A 22,512-nucleotide genomic window follows, 5' to 3' on the forward strand; every position below is an offset into this window, starting at 1 on the left:
ATGAGAGGTGATAGATGTGTTAATTAGCTTAACTGTGGTAATGATTTCACTATATATATATATATATATATATATATATATATATTCCAAAAGATATAGTTTAAATTTATAAATTTGTATTTATCAATTATACCTTAAAAAACCTGGAGCGGGGGAAAAGGCAGGCAGAGAATTGGGTAAGAGAATGCCCTATGCAAAGTGAGCCACCTATACAAAGATCCTACGACAGAAAAGGAAGGACCATGACTTGCTCAAAAAATATGTATATACATGTAAAGAGGTTATCTGCCTCACTGAAAAATTTCCCTAAGAAAAATTTCCATATTGTGTTTACTTCATAAATCAAATTCAATAATCAGTAAAACCTAACCAATGCAGTTGTAACTATAACGTTTTAATATAAAGACAATTTTAAAATATATAGATATGTATATACAGAGTAGTCATTAAGCTGTCCCAGTAATACAGATAGGATCCTCTATACCTCAAGAGCTACTCCAGCGTAATTCCGTATCTCTGGAACATGGCCAGTGTTTAAGAAATATTTCTTAAAATAATGAAGGAATGAATGTAATGAATATGCTTTTTAGAATTCAGTCCCCAATCAATTAATATTTTTAAATTTTAAAAAAAGCAGAAAAGAGGAATAACATTGGCTGACATATACTGCATATGGCAGTCACAGTGAGATGGCTACACAAAAGCATCTGGACAAAGAGGGAATAAGACTGCCATCAAAGTTAGGCTATAAACAACAAATAATGGATCAAAGAAGAGGGAAGAAAACTCACATTAAAGATACAAATTTCTGGGGAGGTGAACCATGAGAGACTATGGACTCTGAAAAACGATCTGAGGGTTTTGAAGGGGTGGGGATGGGAGTTCGGGGTACTAAGTGGTGGGTATTATAGAGGGCACAGATTGCATGGAGCACTGGGTGTGGTGCAAAAATAATGAATACTGTTATGCTGAAAATAAATAAAAAATAAAAAAAAAGATACAAATTTCTGGCCATCAAGATATGACTTAGATATTTATCTACTTCAGGTATTAAAATATCTGAAAAAGGTATGAAATCCAAATGGGGCTGGACCGAAGAACAAATAATATCAGTGTGTGTATAAAAACAACCTGAAGGAGGAAGACAACATAGGTGGATGACCAGATTATCTTATCTGAATCAGGATTCAACACTAAGAAACTATTCAGTTACCATTAAGTTCAAGTGTAGCTTTACCTACATGAAAACATTCCACTGTACACAAACCATAAATGTCATCCCATGAGTCACATTTCTCCTTACATCTTAATAGGCCAGCATTCTAGCATTAAATATCCCTGTTAGCGTACCTGGTGTCTCAGTTGGTTAAGTTTCCGACTCTTGATTTCGGCTCAGGTCATGATCCCAGGGTCATGAGATCAAGCCCCATATCAGGCTCCATGCTGGGACTGGAGCCTGCTTAATATCCTCTCTCTCCCCACTCCTACTGCCCCTACCCCCCTTCTCTCCCTCTCCCAAGAAAAGAAAAGAAAGAAAGAAAAAAAATCACTGTCTATAACTTAGGCAGATACACTTCATTCAGAATGGATAGGCAAACCAAGTTTCTGAGACTACAGGCTGAGATCCAGCCAATAAACACTTTCAATTCACTAGGTACTTAGTGCCATTCTCTGTAACTTCCCCTTAGGGAAATATATCACATTCTAAATTAATGAGTCTCAAAAAAAAAAAACACAGAAGTTTACTGAGAATAATTATTTAAAAACTCTCCTACTTCCAGCCAAAACAGAGTAATAGGAAAAAGACTACAATCCCACCTGAAACAATACAACATGGACAAAACATATGAAACACCAGTTTGCAAGGCACTGAATATCAGACAACAAAGGACAGTAATCCCCTGAAAACAAAACAAATGAGGTGAGTGGTATGACTGCTCTATCCGTGAGACAATTTTCAGGCCATGGCACCAGGAGGAGGAACCAAGCAAGGTCCAGCAAATTCCCCGAATTGAGGAAATGAACACTGGGAGTTCAGTGAAACCAAAGCAGCTGACTTCACAAGACAGCATGCCAAAAGCAGGAGAGTAGCACAGGGAAAGAACTTTGACAGCTATAAAGAATCCTCTCGGGGCACCTGGGTGGCTCAGTGGGTTAAAGCCTCTGCTTTCGGCTCAGGTCATGATCCCAGAGTCCTGGGATCGAGCCCCACATCGGGCTCTCTGCTCAGCAGGGAGCCTGCTTCCCTGCCTGCTTCTCTGCCTCTCTGCTTGCCTCTCTCCCTACTCGTGATCTCTTTCTGTCAAATAAATAAAAACTTTAAAAAAAAAACCAAAAAACAAAAAAGAATCCTCTCAAATATTCATCTGAGTACTTATCAGCACATTCATGTAAGGAAACTACCCAAAGCCAGGGAAAGAACCACCCCAAAGGATTAGAAGTAACACCACCTAGCACTCATACCGCCTGGAATACTGCCTGTGCCTGCCAGCCACATGGGAACAACTCATGATTCAAAGGAAGCTAAGCAGAGCACTCAGAAGGGTGTTGTCTCAGGAATGCAGAGTAAGCTGCCTCAGGATGAGTGCTGCTCTGGTCCTAACTAACAACCCAAAAGGATCAAACTGTCCAAGTACCATTACTGCATCCCAGGCCTAAGCTCAAGAACAGTTACAGGAATACAAAAAATGTCTGGCACCCAAAAGTAAAATGACTATATCTGGCATCTAATAAAATATCCATAGACATGTAGAAAAAATAAGAAAATATGATTCACAAAGAGATAAATCAACTGAAAATGACTCAAAACTGATGCAAGTGCTTGAATTAGAAAACAAGGACATTAAAATAATTATTATAATTGTATTCTATATCTTCAAAAAGTTAAGTAGAGACATAGAAGATATAACAAAAAAAGGAAACCAAATTGATTTATAAAGATGAAAATCATGAGAATTAACACCAGATTAGACATTATAGAGAAAAGATTAGTAATCTTGAAAACATGATAAAAGTTATCCAAAACAAAATAGAAAAATTTTTAATGAAAATAAAATCTGTGAGCTACAGGATAACTTCAAGTAGACTAATGTATGTGTAACTGGAGTCCCCAGAGGAGAGAAGAAATGGAACATTAAAAAAAAAAAAAGAAAGAAAGAAAGAAAGTTTGAAGAATTAAGAATTAAAATTTTTTTAATTTTCATAAAAACTATAAATTCACAGATACAAGAAGCTCTACAAATCTTAAGTGCAAAATAAAGAAAACCACACAAAGCACATCATAGCCTAATTGCTTAAAAAAGGTGGTAAGAGAAAATCAGAACAGCAGTCAGAGAAGAAAGATAGTATGAAAAGAGGAACAAAAGATAAGAATGCAGGCAGATTTCTCATGAGAAACAATGGGAGCAAGAAAGAGCAACCTCTTAAAATGCCAGGGAGAGAAAAATCTGTCAAACTAAAACTTACACCCAAAGAACTTTTTTTTTCTTCTTTAAGATTTTATTTATTTATTAGATAGAGATCACAAGTTGGCAGGCGGCGGGGGGGGGGGGGGGGGGGTGGGGGGTAGTAGCAGGCTCCCTGCTGAGCAGAGAGCCCCATGCAGGGCTTGATCCCAGGACTCTGAGACCATGACCTGAACTGAAGGCAGAGGTTTAACCCACTGAGCCACCCAGGCGCCCCCAAAGAATATATTTTCAAGCACAAAAGCAAAAAACACTTTTTGAGACATAGAAAAACTAAAAGAATTCACCAGCAGTGGACTCATACTGAAAGAAATGTAATAGCAAGTCCTTCAGGAAGAAAAAAAATGACACCAGTTAGAAATACGGCCTACACAAATTAATGAAGAGTATCAGAAATGGTAACCACATGAGGAAATATATTTTTTCTTATCATTTAAATCACATTCAAAGATACTGGCCATTTAAACAAAAATATTAACAATGTAATATGGAGTTTACAGTGTATATAAAAATAAAGCATATGACAAAAGCACAAAGGCTGAGAAACAGAAGTATGGTTCTTATACATGAAATAGTGTAATATCACTGAGAGTAGATCATGATAAGTTAAATACTATAAACTATAAAACAACTCCTAAAATAACAAAACAAGGAGTTATGGCTAATAAGCCAACAAAGATAAATAATTCTAAAATTTGAAAGCAGAAAAACAGGAAAATGGAAACAAAGAACAGATGGGACAAAAGAAATCAAATGGCCACGTCACATTCTTAAACCTACCCATATTAATAATCACATGAAATGTAAATTGTCTAGAAAACAAATTAGAAGACAGAGCATATCATACTAAACAAAAAGCAAGACCGAAATATGTGCTGCTTACAAGAAATGCATTTTCACCACAAAGACATAAACTGGATAAAAGTAAAAAGATGGAAACAGATATATCAGAACAATACTCACCAAAAGAAGAATGTTACCATAGCAAAAAGATAGAGGGTTATTTGATAATGAAAAGGGTATACGTTCATCATGAGACATAACAATCTTAAATGTTTATATACCTAATAAAAGAATTTCAAAATACAAGAAGCAACAGACTGACAAAATTTCAAGGAGAAACAGACAATCCACAGTCAGACTTCAATAACCCCCCCAAATAAATAACAGAAATTCGTTAAAAAGAAAAAAAAAACTAATAAGGATATAGAAGATCTGAACAATGCTGTCATCCAATCTAACTGACATCTATAGGACACCCAAGAACATATGAAAAATAGACATTCTTTTCTGGTGCTCAATGAAGATTTACCAAAATAGACCATATTCTAGGCTATAAAGCAAATATCAAAACATCTGAAAGAATTCAAAGTCATAGAAAGTATTTCCCTGACCACAAAATAATTAAATTAGAAATCAACAAATAGTTAAGAGGTAGCTCTCAGTAACATAGGCAGCTTTTAACTGCCTTCCCACAACTACTTTATTAAAAGCATTCCAATGGATAAAATTTTGTTTCTCTGCAATAGACTTAATGTTTCATGGCAACACAGTCCTGCCAAATGATTGTGGTGTAATGAAAGGAAGTTTTACTGCCATTTCTTACTCTACTTATTAATTAAAGGAGAATGGGAAAATCACTCAACTGTAATTGCCTTCGGGATATATCCTCAGTGTAAGGCACAGAATAGTATCAATAAACATGTACAATTAATAAGTAAACGGTATTCCAGACTAAATAAAAAATATGTCCAGGGCGCCTGGGTGGCTCAGTTGGTTAAGCAGCTGCCTTCGGCTCAGGTCACAGTCCCGGAGTCCCGGGATCGAGTCCCGCATCAGGCTCCCAGCTCCATGGGGAGTCTGCTTCTCCCTCTGACCTTCTCGCTTCTCATGCTCTCTCTCACTGTCTCTCTCTCAAATAAATAAATAAAAATCATTAAAAATATATATATATGTCCAGAAGCCTTGAATCAAGAACAACCATGGAATATCTGGAACAATGAAATGCCCACGTGTTTGGTGTGCAGAATATAAGGGACAAATGGAAGAAAACCACGATTGAGGAGGAGGTCAAGGACAATTTGACTACAATTATCAATATCATATTCATCATCTAGATACTTCACTAAGTGCTGATAGATAGACAGATAGATAAATATACATCTATCTATATATGTATATCTATATCTATCTATCTATCTATCTATCTATCTATATATAATGGCAACATTGTAAAATAGATATTATCACCATTTGGCAACTGAGAAAACTGAGATTTAGCAAGGTTAACAAACTTGCTCAAATTTGCTCAAAATCAGTAATAAGTATAGCTTTCAAGATCTGTCCATTAAGCATCCAACTCTTGGTTTCAGCTCAGGTCATGACCTCATGGGTCGTGAGATGAAGCCCCAGCCACACATTGGCTCTGTGCTTGGTGAGGAGTCTGCTTGAGGATTCTCCCCCTCTGCCCTGCCCCCTACTCACACGTGTACTCTCTCTCTCTTCTCTCTCTCTAAAATAAATAAATAAACCTTAAAAAAAAAAAAAAAACTGACTCCAAAGTCTATGATTTAACTGTTATCAGTATGGTGCCTCCAAATTCTATGAAAAAGTATGTCATATTTGTATATCCTGTGCTCTTTCACTTTTTACTATTATTAAGAAATATTTTTTCATCTCATTCTTGGCTCTTTTCAAGTTAGCCTTCCTTCCTATAGCCTAATACAAAAAATTGGTTTTCTCTAATCTTCCTACCTTGGTACTCTAAATTCCACATTATTTCTTCATGCGGTTTCTTTCATATGTGTTCATCTGAAATACAATTTACTATTTCCGTTATAATTTTCAATTCCTTCTGTTTTTCCTTCCTATCCATGGAGGTTCTCAGGATAAAGAGTTCATAACCGGGCACCTGGGTGGCTCTGTGGATTAAAGCCTCTGCCTTCGGCTCAGGTCATGATCTCAGGGTCCTGGGATCAAGCCCCACATGGGGCTCTCTGCTCAGCAGGGAGCCTGCTACCCACCCCCTCACCTGCCTTTCTGCCTACTTGTGATCTCTGTCAAATAAATAAATAAAATCTTTAAAAAAAAAAAAAAAGTTCATAACCATCATCTATTCCCTAATTTATCATTTTACCATTTTTCTTTTATGATTTTTCATTTATATTTTTCTTCAAACTATTTCTATCATTTACAATTTATCATTTACATTTATAATTTTTTTCATTCTATCATTTACAATTTTTCTTCAAACTATTTCTCAAGTTACCAAATGTCCATCTTTGTCTTTGAGCCAATTTTATCTTTGTAAGCTATAAATTTTTTAATCTTTTACTTATATATTTAATCACATGCCTACTCATATCAATATTTTTGTCTATTAAAAGTTTTTTGTGGGGCATCTGGGTGGCTCAGTGGGTTAAGCCGCTGCCTTTGGCTCAGGTCATGATCTCAGAGTCCTGGGATCAAGTCCCGCATTGGGCTCTCTGCTCAGCAAGGAGCCTGCTTCCTCCTCTCTCTCTCTGCCTGCCTCTCTTCCTACCTGTGATCTCTCTCTATCAAATAAATAAATAAAATCTTTAAAAAAAAAAAAAAAGTTTTTTGTTCTTGTTGTTTTTATGTTATGTTAGTCACCATACAGTACATCATTAGTTTTTGATGTAGTGTTCCATGATTCATTGTTTGCATATAACACCCAGTGCTCCATGGAATATGTGCCCTCCTTAATACCCAATACCAGGCTATTATATCTCCCCCACCCCCCACCCAAAACATTCAATTTGTTTCCTGGAGTCCATAGTCTCTCATGGTTCCTCTTCCCCTCTGATTTCTCCCCCTTCATTTTTCCCTACCTTCTCCTAATGTCCTTCATGCTACTCCTTATGTTTCACAAATAAGTGAAACCATGTGATAATTGTCTTTTCTCTGCTTGACTTATTTCACTCCGTATAATCTCCTCCAGTTCTGTCCATGTTGATGCAAATGTTGGCTATTCATCCTTTCTGATGGCAGATGAATGGATAAAGGTGTTTTGTTTTGTTTTTTTAATTTTTTTCTCTTTGCTATGTTGGTTTATAATCACATCAGTTAAAAGTGACCTCATCTGAACATTTATAATTCTAGTGATGCAACTTTATAATCTAATAAATTATAACAGGACCAGGCATGTGTCTCCATTGCTCAATAATAGCCAACTAAATTTTTGCCCATTGAGAGAATCATAACATAGAAAAGAAAAATAGCTAAAATAAATGTTTTTATAACTTCTTCCCAGAAATTTTTATTCTGAAAAAAAAATTGGTGGTTAAATATGACATTACTGAAATTTTTGTAAATTAAAAAAGGCCTTACAATAAGTCTTTTTCCAGAACCAAGTTTTTGTTGTTCAGTCTCCTGTCTTTTATCTGCATCTGTTGCAAAAGCAAGTACTTGATACCTGTTTAAAAGATATGAATAATTATAAGTGATTTTATAATTAAATAATCTTAAACTTTAAAAGCACATAATCTGTAAATATATGAGTTACTTTTTTCTTGGTTTTAAAAACTATAAAATTTAAGACTAAATTCTTATTGAATGACACTGTGACATGAAACTATATAAAACTGTCATGATAAAGAAATTATAACCATCTCTCAAAATTCAATATTGGGAAAATAGTTCTGCCAACTATCAAAGCATTTGTTAGAATTTTATATAACAAACAACAATATTCAAGAAAGATCCAGCACCAAAACACCACATAGAAAAAAAGTAAATAATGCAAAGCAGCCAGATGTAGAAATTGTTAACAGATATTCTATAACACCCAGAAGACCACAGTTTAGTCCTTAGCCAACCCACTTACTAGTTGGCAAATTAATCACTGTGTTTTATCTTCTCCATCTAAAACATGGGAATAATAATCTCTAATTCAAATTCAGTTAAAAGAATTTAAAAATTATTTAGTGCCTGTTATAGTATCTGGCATATATTAGGTACCCAACAGATCAATAAACAGACAATACAGATTTACATATAAAGAGAGAGCAATCACCTAGTACTTTATGGTATTTAATAAGTTCTCAATAAGGGGCATTATGGACATTATGACTTTCTGTAAGTGTTTATTTCATTAGTAACCTTTAGCTTAAATCATACTTAAAAACAATTTACAAATATAATTCAATCTAGAAATTATTAACTTGGCCAATAAAATTTAAACTCCCTTATTTCCCATTAATTAGTGGTATATTGTCGATATAATAATCCTACTCTGAAGAAAATTCAGACTCATAAATTCCTTTCTTTCCTATTGAATCAAAACTCTTGCATTGTTCTTCCATAGCTAAAAGGAAAATCAGTAGATATATTTGAACATCTCATATTGTCTAAGAGAAAGATATCCAAAAGTGTAAAAATCAGTGACCTGAATGAATAAAAGCAATGTAGAATATGTAAATAAGCACTAAAATGTACACTGGTATTCAAATGTCATATACCAACTCTTAAACTATCTCAATCAGGAATAATTGGTTTTAAAAAAAATGCCTTTAGGGACACCTGGGTGGCTCAGTTGTTTGGACAACTGCTTTCGGCTCAGGTCATGATCCCGGAGTCCCGGGATCGAGTCCCGTATCGGGCTCCAAGCTCCACGGGGGGTCTGCTTCTCCCTCTGACCTTCTCCTCGCTCATGCTCTCTCTCACTGCCTCTCTCTCAAATAAATAAATAAATAAAATCTTAAAGAAAAAAAAAAGCCTTTAATTGCAGTTGGATGTAAAATGGCCATGAATTAAGATAGACTTTGCAAGGTACTCTGACTGAAAATCAGTCTTATGACTAATATGAAAGCCAAATGTATATGAATTTTTCGTCAATTCAATAAACATACAGTAGTGATCTAATACATCTAATACACCTAAGAGTGCTCTGTGCTAATAATAGGAGGTATGTATATGGTTCCTAGGGAACATGGTGGCAGAAACTAGTAATTGAGATGGAGGAAATATACATGTTTTGGTTTGGGTTCAGGAGGAGAAAGCCAGATTTTAAAGAATGAGTGAACACTCATCACACTGGTAAAGATGCAAAGGCATTACAGCAAGGCCAAAAGCACATGAAAACACAAGTAGTAAAAAAAGACATGAAAGGCCATGACAGAAGTTTAGGAGAAATGTGTGGCAAGGAGGAATGAGTCATGGGAAATGAGACAAAAAAGGTAGGAGGGTGATGCTCTCGGCCTTGTAAAACCATGCTAAGAAATCCCATGGGCAGCTATAGCAAATGTCTCCATACCATTTGAGACTGATCTACAAAATTCCTCTGTCTCCACCCTGCCAAATAACTAGACCTCACATTCCAACCTTCAAATAGGATTATTTCACTCTTACCAGGACACAGTAACAGAAATAGTACGCACTGGTAACTAAAACATCATCCCCAGAGCTGGGCCTGCTATGGATCCAACCTCGGGCAATTAATTACATAGGCAGTTCATTTCCTGCACACACCAACCTACTAGAGGATGATATGGATATTAATGAGATTGTTGTAAAAATCCAAAGCTTTTGAGCTGTTTGAAACTTCTTCTAGAACTACAAAGCATTATTATATCATTCGGGAATAAGTGAGCCCCTAAACTGGCCTCATTAACATCAAAAAGCAGGTAGAGACACAGCCAAAATTGACTCCTGATTTCCAAATCCAGACCATTGCATTCCTGGAAGACAACTCAGAAGAGTATTTTATTACTAAATATAACTGACAGCAAATTTAGATGATGACAAACTTACAATAGCATCTATTTTATAGTTCTTCCTTAAGTCCTCTTTACTGTAAGCAATAATGTACATGGAAACTTACTTCCAAAACCAAACAATTCCAGGCAAACTTGGCAATTCTGAAATAAAGAAAACACTTGGGTTTTTTTCTTACCACTCAAATGTTCAGTGATATAAGCTAAAGAATAAAATTCCCTTGTTGAGACTGCTGAAAGAATGATCAGGTCCAGTGTAATAAGATTTCACGAAAGAGAGTATCATGTGTGTTTCTCAACAGAAAGGCACTAAGCACAAATACAGCAAGTCCAGGTGAATGGTAGCACTATTAGACCAATAGCCACAAATACATAATAGGTCCTGTGGAACACCAATGACAAACTCGGCCATATAATTTAGTGCTCTTCCATATCACATCATAAAAACAGCACGAAGTAACTAAAAATGGATTGAGGTGTCACAGAGCACAAAACTAAACCTTCCAGAATCATTTATTTTCAAATGAAACATAGTTGTCACCTCAAAGGTACCAGGAGATCTTGGAAACTTGATATTTAACCCAGAAAACTCTACCAGAAATGGAAGCTCTCTGGATACAAAGCATTACTATGCTCATCACAAGTAAAGCTAAAACATTCTTAGTTATGCCAGGAAGAATCCTTTTCATTGAAAGATGCCAGTAACAAAAGAGCTTTCCTTACAAACTTTTCACTCTTTCATCAAGTTCTTGTTAAACATCTCCCTTTGGCAAGGTACAATGCTAGGCATTTCGGAAGATACAAAATCCCTGCCATCAAGGAGCAGTTAGCCCTGTCAAGGAGAAAAACAAGCAAATAAGTAACATCAGTTAAAGTGTGACAAGTACTTGTGGAAAGAGCAAAAAACTACTCTGTGAAATTAAGGAGGAGGAGGTGTTACTTGTGGCTAGGTCAGAAAGAGAAGCAGGAGACCAGCGAGGCTGCCAGATATAATTTTCATATACAGAGAAGAAAGGAAAAACTTCAAATAGAGTACAGTATGAGCAAAAGAAGAGAGAGAGAAAAGGCCTAAACATACATGGAAAACAGATATTTCATTTTGGCCAAAGCCTAAGCTTGGTGAAGAACACAACATTCTTTTTAAAATATTGTCAACTAAACTCTATAAATAATTTAAAAATACTTCTTTAAGGTGGCTTATCTACTTAGCAATGTACTGGGTACAGGGGGAGATGTGTAGCAAATAAAAGGAGAGAAAATAAAGCTCCTGGCAGGTGTACTTCTTCAGGGAGCCTCCTTCCACCAAACTTATTGAGGGGGCACACCAGTAGGCCTCCTCAGGATCTCGTGCACAGCTCTCTAGAGCCTCTATCACAATGACCTGATATAGTTGACTGACTTGCTACATCCCACCCTTCTTTGCATACTGCTTGAGGACAAAGAGACAGCTCTTACTTGACTCTGCACTTCCAGTACCTGGCACAAGTGTGTGACACAGAGAAGCCTCTTGAAAAATGTTTCCTGAATGAATAGTTGAATAAATGAACTAACTTATTCAGTCAGCGAACAGATGTTTAAGATAGACTGCTCTCAGGAACCTGATAACACAAGGCATACTGTGAAACAGTTCAGCAGAATACAAGAAGGCAATATGATATTTGGAAATCAGTGTTTTAGGCAATAATGTATCAAGAGGGTGAAATAAAGGAGGAGAATTGAACTAGTTAACTTTAAAAGTCCCATCCAAATCGGAACATCCACATTAATAAAGGTAGAATGGGACTGGATTGTAAGGAGCCCTGAATGTCAATATATGAAGGTTTCAACTTTTTAAAGGGCAACAAAAATTATTCTCACTTAAACAGGTTATTTTAAAAGGATAGATGTGAGAAGGATCCTTCGAAGTCTAGATAAGAAGTAAGAAAACCAGAAATCCAAGTGAGGAGATAAAGCCCTGAATGTCAATGGAAATGGGAAGTAAACGCTGAATACAAGGGAAAAAAGTAAAAAGGTCAGGGTTTACTGACCAAATAATTCTGACAAGTAAAGAAAAGAAAAAGAGAATAAAAGCTAATCCAAAATTAGGACAATCAATGCTTAGAGAATGGTGTTATCTAAGCCCCTACAACTCACACCAAAAAAGGGCAAACAATTTTCTCACTTCAAAAGTAAAACAACACTCAAAGTGTGTTTCTAAATTAGAATCGCTTTGAGCATGTGTTTGCAATGATGATTCCTGAGTCCCCAAACCTACTAAATCAAAATCTAGTGTACCGGTAATTGGGAATCTGTAAATCTGCATTTTATAACAGGTTGCCCAAGTGATCCTTGTACTGAAGTTTGAGATCCACAGTGTTCACTATTCGCTAGTTCCTATCTGAATATAATTGAGCTTGTTTAAAGGTAATTAAATATCAATATCAAAAATGAATATAAATTATGTCTTAAAAGCCTTTTCTATTAACTGATTACATTCTATTAACTGATTATAAATAGATGAAGCCTCAAAAGAACAAACCTGCAGTTTTCATGTTTCCTCCAACCTTAAATTACCCGAGTGATTATCATTTAATTTAATCTCTTAAACTTGAAAGCATATATAAATGTAATATACTATTTAATGTTATAAGTCCTCTTAATTGTCATCATTTCATAATAATCACATATCCCATGCATTTTTACCATTATAAAAGATCCACATAATGGATAAGGTGTACATTTTTAGTCCTAGATGGAGATGGATTTAATGGATTGGTATGTTGGTGAATTACCACAGTTCAAAGAGGGTGAGCTTCTCTGAGATTAAACTTACACATTAAGGAAACCTACACATTGCTTCCTTATCCAGTCACTCCTGGAGTTATTACCAAATTAATTCCTATGCACATATTTCAAAGAGTAAGTCATGGAGCATTCAAATCTTTCTACTGTGACCCCAGTGTAGCACTGCCAGTATCCCTACTTGGCAGGAGTTGAGGCACGGAACTGGGTGGAAAGCTGAAAAGCAGATCTCCTCAATATTGCTTAATCTTTGGCAGGCTTAAATGAATTATACAGATATTTTTCTCAACCTCTCAAAATAAGCGTATTTTATTTCTTACCAGTAGCAATGACACAATTCATTCTTCTCCTTTGGACAAGAGCCATAGGAGTTAAAGAAGGAATATGATATGATGACACAGTACCTCCGTCAGTTAACTTCTACTTAGTCACAAACATTTGCTCATGTCTAGGGTTTTGAATCAAAGATATTTTGACAACAATTCACAAAAGGTAGATTGCCACTTACGAAGGTGAAGGGAATAACTTGCTATATGCCCAATATTGAAACTTGAAGACAAAAATTTATAGGTGTTGCCTGATGAATTTATATTTTCTTCCTGCCTTGGGAAAAATCATACAACCAAAAACTGAAAAGCTATAATGAAGTGTTCTTAGATTTTTAAAGTTCTAAGTGTTGCCATCAGTAAGATAAGAACAATAAAGTTACTGAAGATATTGTAATCCTCCAAGTCTATTTCTTTCCTCAGGATGAATTTGTACTTTCTTTTCCCCATCACCCCTTCCAACAAAAAACACACCCTCCAAAAACTCAAAACCCTAATTTTTATTGAAATTTAGCTGGTAGAAGAAAATGGTCTCTCTCATACACAATTCCCTCAAATCAGTAAGAATTTACAGCAAAAAGTACAAATTGTTTTCATAGGGTGATTTTCATACTTCATTTTTACTATGAATTGTTCTTTTTAAAACATTCATATTAACATTTGTATTTTTTGCTAATATTCTTCCCATGTCACTTTTTTTATAAAATGATTTCATATATGCATCTTTTCATTTGGCTTTTTTCAGTACTACTGTGTTTTATTATTAATCATTCAGGGAACAGTCACAATAATTAATCAGCATTTTCTATGGGTGACAACTTGACATATATTCAATCCTTTTAACAAGCTTGTCAAAATAGGCATTATTCCCACAACAATATGGTCAATCTTTGGCAAAGCAGTAAATAATGTTCAATGGGAAAAAGTCTCTTCAACTGGGGCGCCTGTGTGGCTCAGTTGGTTAAGCATCTGCCTTCAGCTCAGATCACGATACCAGGGTCCTGGGATTGAGACCCACGTCAGTCTCCCTGCTCAGTGGGGAGTCTGTTTCTCCCACTGCTTGTATTCACTCTTCTCTCTCTCTCTTTCTCTCAAATAAATCTTTTTTAAAAAACGGTGTTGGAAAAATTGGAGAGCAACATACAAAAGAAACTAGACCACTTTCTTACATCATACACAAAAATAAATTCAAAATGGATTAAAGACCTAAATGTGAGGCCTGAAACTATAAAAATCCTACATGAGAACATAGGCAGTAACCTCTTTGACATCAGCTGCAACAACTTCTTTTCTAGATATTTCTCCTGAGGCAAAGGAAACAAAAACAAAAATAAAGAACTGGGACTAGATCAAAATAAAAAGCTTCTGCAGAGCAAAGGAAACAAAACGAAAAGGCAACCTATGGAATGGAAGAAGATATCTGCAAATTACATATCCAATAAAGGGTGAGTATCCAAATTTATAAAGAACTTATAAAACTCAACACCCCCAAAAAAATAATCCAATTACAAAATGGGCAGAAAACATGAACAGACATTTCCCCAAAGAAGACATATAGATGGCCAACAGACACATGAAAAGATGTTCATCACTACTTACTATCAGGGAAATGCAAATCAAAACTACAATGAGATTATCACCTCAAAGCTATCAAAATGGCTAAAATCAACAACACAAGAAACAACAGCTGTTGGCAAGAATGTGGAGAAAAAGGAATCCTCTTGCACTGTTGGTGGAAATGCTAACTAGTGCAGCTACTCTGTAAAACACTATGGAGGTACCTCAAAAAGTTAAAAAAAAAAAAAAATGAAACTACCCAGAACTACCCTGGGGCGCCTAGGTGGCTCAGTCTGTTAAGCATCTGACCCTTGATTTCAGCTCAGGTCATGATCTCAGGGTCATGAGATTGAGTTCTTCATCAGGATCCATGCTGGGTGTGGAGTCTGCTTAAGATTCTCTCCCTCTCCTTCTCCCTCTACCCCTCCCACTTCCTCCCTCTCTCTCAAAAAAGAAAACAAAAACAAAAGCAGAAATATCCTATGGTCCAACAATTGCACTACTGGATATTTACCTAAAGAATACAAAAATAGTAATTCAAAGGGGATACCTGCATTCCTATGTTTACAGCATTATTTATAATAGTCAAGATATGGAAACAGCCCATGTCCCCCTATTATTGAATGCATTAAAAAAAGACATGATACACACACATACACACACAATTGCAATGGAAAGTTATTCAGCCATAAAAAAATGGAGCTAGGAAGTATAATGCTAAATGAAATAAATCATTAAGAGAAAGACAAAATACCATATGACTTCCCTCATATGTGGAATTGAAGAAACAAAACAAATGAGCAAAGGGAAAAAAGGAGAGAGACAAATCAAGAAACGGACTTTCAATTACAGAGAACAAACTGATGGTTACGAGAGGGGAGGGAAGTAGAGGGATGGGTGAAATAGGTGATGGGGATTAAGGAGTGCACTTGTGATGAGCACCTGATGATGCATGAATTGTTGAATCTGTAGCTGAAACTAATATAACACCGTATGTTAACTAACTGGAATTAAAAACTTTAAAAGCGCCCCCACCCCCAAAATAGGCATTATTATCTCCATTACAACCAGGATAAGGACACTGACCATCAAACAGCTTCAAGTAGCAAAATTAGGATTCCAATCCAAGTCTGTCTCACTTCAAATCCTTTCTGCCAATCTCTGCACTAGCAAATATGTTACAATATGTAAATGATATCCTCTAAGTCACCACAATTACATTTTATCAAAGAAACCAGTCTTTTTTCATTTGTAATACTCAAGCTTTTTGTGAAAAAGAATTAACCAGCAACATACCAAGAGTCATGATTCCAAATATTCAACATCCAAACTTACTTGTAACTTTCCACTTGTCGGCAAGAAGAGACAGTAATAAAGGAATCTGTACGGGAACTGTAAGCAAGTGGCCCAGGTAAAAGAGAACCAGGGAGAAATCTCCCAAAAGCATAGCTTTCCTGCTCAAACACCATCAGCATCCCATCCATAGACTGGATACAAATTAAATCTCGACCTAAAGAAAAATTAGAGGAAATCAGGTGACTTTTTCTTTATAAATAAAATGGTTTCCATTTACCACTATCCATCACAAAAATGTCATAGTTAATCTTTTCCCCAAGGGGCAATATAAGCTGTTTCAATTTTAAATTATAAACTGATGAAGTTATCATATTACTGTATATCAATAATTTGGGGGGATACATTCCCCAATTTTTAAATTATTCAGAAGGGGTCTAATTTTAAGTACACTTATTTTCATTTACCATATGCTAAAATCTCTAGCTAAAGATAGATAATCTCTCAGAACATTCCCCTCCACTCTTCCCAGGATGTTGGTGGAGATAATACAGCTATCTTGACAGGCCTCAGAGATAGAAGCAACATACAGAGGACAATAGGGCCCACCCTCACCCACTAAAGCCCAGGACCACTTTATCTCCAGGTGGTTAAATATGACAGAAATAGGGACGTTTGGGTTGGGGCCTCTGCCTTTGGCTCAGGTCATGATCCTGGGGTCCTAAGATCGGGCCCCGCATCAGGCTCTCTGCTTGGCGGGGAGCTTGCTTCCCCCTCTCTCTCTCTGCCTGCCTCTCTGCCTACTTGTGATTTCTGTCAAATAAACAAATAAAAAATCTTTTTAAAAAAATGACAAAAAAAATAACAGAAATAAACATCCTCCTTATTTAAGTTTGTGTCTTTGTTAATGCAATCAAACATCTGTATCTTAAATAACACAGAACTTATCTGAACCTAAAGATCCATCAGTATTGCTCAATCTTAAATTTTAGTTTCATTTGATTGGATCCAGGAACCAATAAACAACAAGATATAGAAGACATCTGGAACAACTGGGGAAACTGGAATATGACTGCACGTTAGAAAAAAATAGGAATTATTAATTTCTTAAGTGTGCTTATGGTATTATGATTATGTAAGAGAATGTTCTTATTGAGAGAATTGAGAGATCTGTGTTATAATATTTATGGGTGAAGTAGCACAATATCTGTATCTTCACTTTCAAGTGGCTCATCAAACTAAATCTGTGTGTGTGTATATCTATATAAACATATACATATATACTTACAACTGTTGATTCTAAATGATGGAAATATGGATATTCATGTTACTTTTTCTAGTTTTTAAATTTTTTCACAATAAAACTGTAGACAAATGAAATACAGTGCTTAAATATATACATTTTGTATACAAATTCACATTCTTAACAATTGGGAGGGAACTGAGCATTAGTGAATTGAATGGGACCATGGAGAAGAACACTAAATTTCATCTTAATAAGCAAGAATCAAAGAGACAAAGAAATCAAATTAATGAAAAATGTATGCAATAACCCTGACCTATGGGGGAGATTATTACTACAACCAAAATGTACTCTTAATGTCTGTATCATTAAAGAACATGAGGTCGGGGCGCCTGGGTGGCTCAGTGGGTTAAGCCGCTGCCTTCGGCTCAGGTCATGATCTCAGGGTCCTGGGATCGAGTCCCACATCGGGCTCTCTGCTTAGCAGGGAGCCTGCTTCCTCCTCTCTCTCTCTCTCTGCCTGCCTCTCTGCCTACTTGTGATCTCTCTCTGTCAAATAAATAAAATCTTTAAAAAAAAAAAAAAAAAAAGAACATGAGGTCAGAACATGTATATTTCCAAGCAGAAGTACCAATGAAATTTGAGTTCATTTCAATATATTGAATATCACTGAACCACAAATTTTCAGACTCCCAACAACCTAAAAGAAGTAGTCCTCAAAGCATGGCTCCCAGGTCACCAGCATCAGCATCATCTAGAAACTTCTTGGAAATGCAAATTTTATGATTCCGCTCCAGATCTCCTAAATCAGAAGCTCTGCTATTAGGGTTCATCAATTCTAGGTTTTACCAAACTCTAGAGGCTATCTGATGTATGCTAAGGTTTGACAACCACTGTCTTAGCATGGTATGACAAAGAACTAGAGCTTGAAGGAAACTTGAGCCCCAGAGAAAACTTGGTTCCATAGCATGGTACTATATGAAGTCTTATTTCCTGAGACTCTGGCAGCATAGAGGAGCATAACTATACTGTAATGTCCATGTGAGCTGCCTCTACAGTCAGATAATCTGGGTTTGAGTCCAGCTCCACCAATTATTGGCTATGAGTTTCGGCTCAAGTCTCCCTATCTGCAAGATGGCATACCTACTTTAGTTAGCTATTGTGAGAATTAAATGAAGTAATGTATAGAAACTAATTCAGCAAGCAGCAAATACCCCATCACATTGTTTTTTATAACTTATTTTCTAAGTCTCAAGAGGAAGCAAGATGGCAGAGAAGTAGGAGACTGAAATATTATTAGGTCCCAGGAGTTCAGCTAGATAGTTATCAAAACCTTCTGAACATCTACAAACTCAACAGGAGATAGAAGAGAAGAAGAGCAGCAATTCTAGGAACAGAAAATCAACCACATTCTGGAAGAATTTTTTTTTTTAATTTCTTTTCAGCGTAACAGAATTCATTGTTTTTGCACCACACCCAGTGCTCCATACAATACGTGCCCTCCTTAATACCCACAACCTGGCTCCCCCAACCTCCCCCACCCCCCCGCCCCTGCAAGACCCTCAGGTTGTTTATCAGAGTACATAGTCTCTCATGGTTCACCTCCCCTTCCAATTTCCCTCAACTCCCTTCTCCTTTCTATCTCCCCATGTCCTCCATGTTATTTGTTATGCTCCACAAATAAGTGAAACCATATGATAATTGACTCTCTCTGCTTGACTTCCTTTTTAATTTTCATCTTTGCAGTCATATTCCATCCCTTCATCGTACTTACCCTTATTTTTGTATGTATATAAGTTTTTCTTTCTTTAAAATTTTGGGAGGCAGTTTCTTTTAACAGACCAAAATACACCCAAAATCAAGTGTGTGTGCCTCAGTTCTATTCACCAGTCTAATCTCTCTCTCTTTCTCTCTCTCTCTCTCTATATATATATATATACACACACACATGCATACACATACATACATACATACATACATACATAGTTTTATTCTCCTTTCTTCTCCCCCAGTTTCAGGGCTCTTGTGATTTGGTTAGCGTATATTTTTCTGGGGTCCTTGCTACCCTTTTAGTATGTAGTTCTTGCATTCATCTATTCTTATCTGGATAAAATGACAAGGTGGAAAAACTTACTTCAAAAAAAAAAAAAAGAACAAGAGGGAGCACTGACCGCTAGAGACCTAATATATACAGACATCAGTAAGACGTCAGAACCAGAGTTCAGAATGATGAGGATGCTAGCTGGGCTTGATGAAAGCATCGAAGATATTTTTATCTTCTATGATAAAGAGAATTCCTTTCTGGAGAAATAAAATCCCTTTCTGGAGAAATAAAAGAACTAAAATCTAACCAAGTTGAAATTTTAAAAAGCTATTAATGAGGTGCAATAAAAAATGGATGCTCTTGCTTCTAGGATTAAAGAGGCAGCAGAGAGAATTACTGATATAGAAAACCAAATGACGGAGAATAGAGAAGCTGAGCAAAAGAGAGACAAACAACTACTGGACTACAAGGGGAGAAGTCGAGAGATAAGTGATACCGTAAGATGAAACAATATTAGAATAATTGGGATCCCAAAAGAAGAAGAGAAAGAGGGGCAGAAGGTATATTGGAGCAAATTATAGGACAGAATTTCCCTAATATGGTAAAGGAAACAAGTATCAAAATCCAGGAGGCACAGATAACCCCCCTCAAAATCAATAAAAATAGGTCCATACCACATCATCTAATAGTAAAACTTACAAGTCTTAGTGACAAAGAGAAAATCCTGAAAGTAGCTTGGGATAAGAAGTCTGTAACATACAAGGGTAGAAATATTAGATGGCAGCAGACTTATCCACAGAGACCTGGCAGGCCAGAAACGACTGGCATGATATATTCATAGCACTAAATGAGAAAAATATGCAGCCAAGAATACTATATCCAGCCAGGCTGTCACTGAAAATAGAAGGAGAGATAAAAAGATTCCAGGACAAACAAAAATTAAAAGAATTTGCAAACACGTTACCAGCTCTACAGGAAATATTGAAAGGGGTCCTCTAAGCAAAGATAGAGCCTAAAAGTAGTAGATCAGAAAGGAACAGAGACAATATACAGTAACAGTCACCTTACAGGCAATACAATGGCACTAAATTCATGTTTTTCTATAGTTACCCTGAATGTAAATGAGCTAAATGCCCCAATCAAAGTCGGAGCATATCAGAATGAATTAAAAAAAAAAAAAAGACCCATCGATATGCTGCCTACAAGAAACTCATTTTAGACCCAAAGACAACTGAGGGGGTGGAAAACCATTTACCATGCTAATGGACATCCAAAGAAAGCCGGGGTGGCAATCCTTATATCAGAAAAATTAGATTTTAAGCCAAAGAATTAAATAAGAGATGAGGAAGAACACTATATCATACTCAAAGGGTCTGTTCAACAAGAAGATCTAGCAATTTTAAATATCTATGCCCCTAACATGGGAGCAGCCAACTACATAAACAAATTAATAACAAAATCAAAGAAACACACTGACAATAATACAATAATAGTAGGGGACTTTAACACCCCCCGAAATGGACAGATCATCCAAGCCAAAGATCATCAAGGAAATAAAGGCCTTAAATGACACATTGGACCAGATGGGCATCACAGATATATTCAGAACATTCCATCCCAAAGCAACAGAATACACATTCTTCTCTAGTGCACACGGAACATGCTCCAGAATAGATCACATCCTGAGTCACAAATCAGGTCTCAGCTGGTACGAAAAGATTGGGATCATTCCCCGCATATTTTCAGACCACAGTGCTCTGAAGCTAGAACTCAATCACAAGAGGAAAGTTGGAAAGAACTCTAATACATGGAGGCTAAAGAGCACCCTACTAAAGAACGAATGGGTCAACCAGGAAATTAAAGAAAAATTGAAAAAATTCATGGAAACAAATGAAAATGAAAACACAACTGTTCAAAATCTTTGGGACACAGCAAAGGTGGTCCTGAGAGGAAAGTATATAGCGATACAAACCTTTCTCAAGAATCAAGAAAGGTCTCAAGTACATAACCTAACTCTACACCTAGTGGAGCTAGAGAAAGAACAGCAAAGAAAGCCTAAGTCTCTACTACACATTGTATTAATGTTCAGTTACTTGCTGTTTCTCATACACATCATGATAGTGTATGCTTCCTTGATTTTGCTTATATTATTACCTTTCCCAAAAAAATCTTATACTCATTTACCCCAGTCTAGTGCACATTTGCTGGCAGTCTCTTGGTCATCCATTCTCCTCTCCTCCTATCTTTGGCCAGGAAGTTTGAATGAGACTGACTTCATTCTAAGCTTGAGGGTAGGTCCTGACTTATCCAAACCAATCTGTATCTCATTAATCACAGTGGTTGGTTTGGGGATAGGTGTAGTTTTATAGTCAATGTGCAAAATTAAATTTCTAAGTTCAGCTAGAACTAGAGAAAAATTTACTCTTCCCTCTTAGGAATAGTACGTGAGGTTAAAGTCTGGAATCATAGAGGCCATTTGGCTTTTACAAAGGCATAATTAAAAGAGGGTCATGGAAGACATGGTTCGAGCCAAGGCATCAAGCATCACTTGGAGCCAAACCTACCTAGGAATTTTGCAGGCAATAAATTCCCATAAATACTGAAGCCACTTTGAGTTAGATCAACCCATTTGTCCTCTGACAGACATCACAAACAGGCTCATCTCTTTCCCCCTCAACCACCCTTCCTATGTGATCCCACAGAGCTCCACCCTCACCTCCATCTTACAACTAACCATCAATTGAAATGATCTGTTTTTGTGTCTCTTGTTCAACCAAGAGTAAACTCAAAGGCAGAAACCATGTCTTATTCATCTTTGTAAATCCAACAACTACAAAATGCCTGGCACATAGGAGATATACTAATAAATGTCTGTTGAACTGAATTTAGCTAGGCAAAATAATTTATTCATCTGAAGCTCAAACTGGCTGAGATTTTATTCTATGTGTTTCACATACTGCATTGACATATCTGAAAAATGCTTTATTTATTACAACCCCGGCTGCTGACGTTTAGAAACATGTAGGGATCAATCCAAAACATAACTCAAAAATAAATAAATAAATCCTTC

General features: G+C 36.3%; 1 protein-coding gene across 3 annotated transcripts in view; it reads right to left on the reverse strand.

Moving 5' to 3' along the window:
* The window catches only part of BBS9 (Bardet-Biedl syndrome 9), a 446,163-nt gene that overhangs the window by 329,160 nt on the left and 94,491 nt on the right, over positions 1-22,512 (reverse strand). For all 3 annotated transcript variants that reach the window (XM_032305995.1, XM_032305996.1, XM_032305993.1), the window contains 2 exons: positions 16,198-16,372; positions 7,815-7,899 (listed from right to left, as the gene is read on the reverse strand). In XM_032305995.1, the coding sequence (XP_032161886.1) occupies positions 7,815-7,899; positions 16,198-16,372 (260 nt within the window). The remainder of the gene's footprint in view (positions 1-7,814; positions 7,900-16,197; positions 16,373-22,512) is intronic.

The sequence above is a fragment of the Mustela erminea genome, chromosome 11 (assembly GCF_009829155.1).
Source record: "Mustela erminea isolate mMusErm1 chromosome 11, mMusErm1.Pri, whole genome shotgun sequence".
In the NCBI taxonomy this organism is placed as follows: domain Eukaryota; kingdom Metazoa; phylum Chordata; class Mammalia; order Carnivora; family Mustelidae; genus Mustela; species Mustela erminea.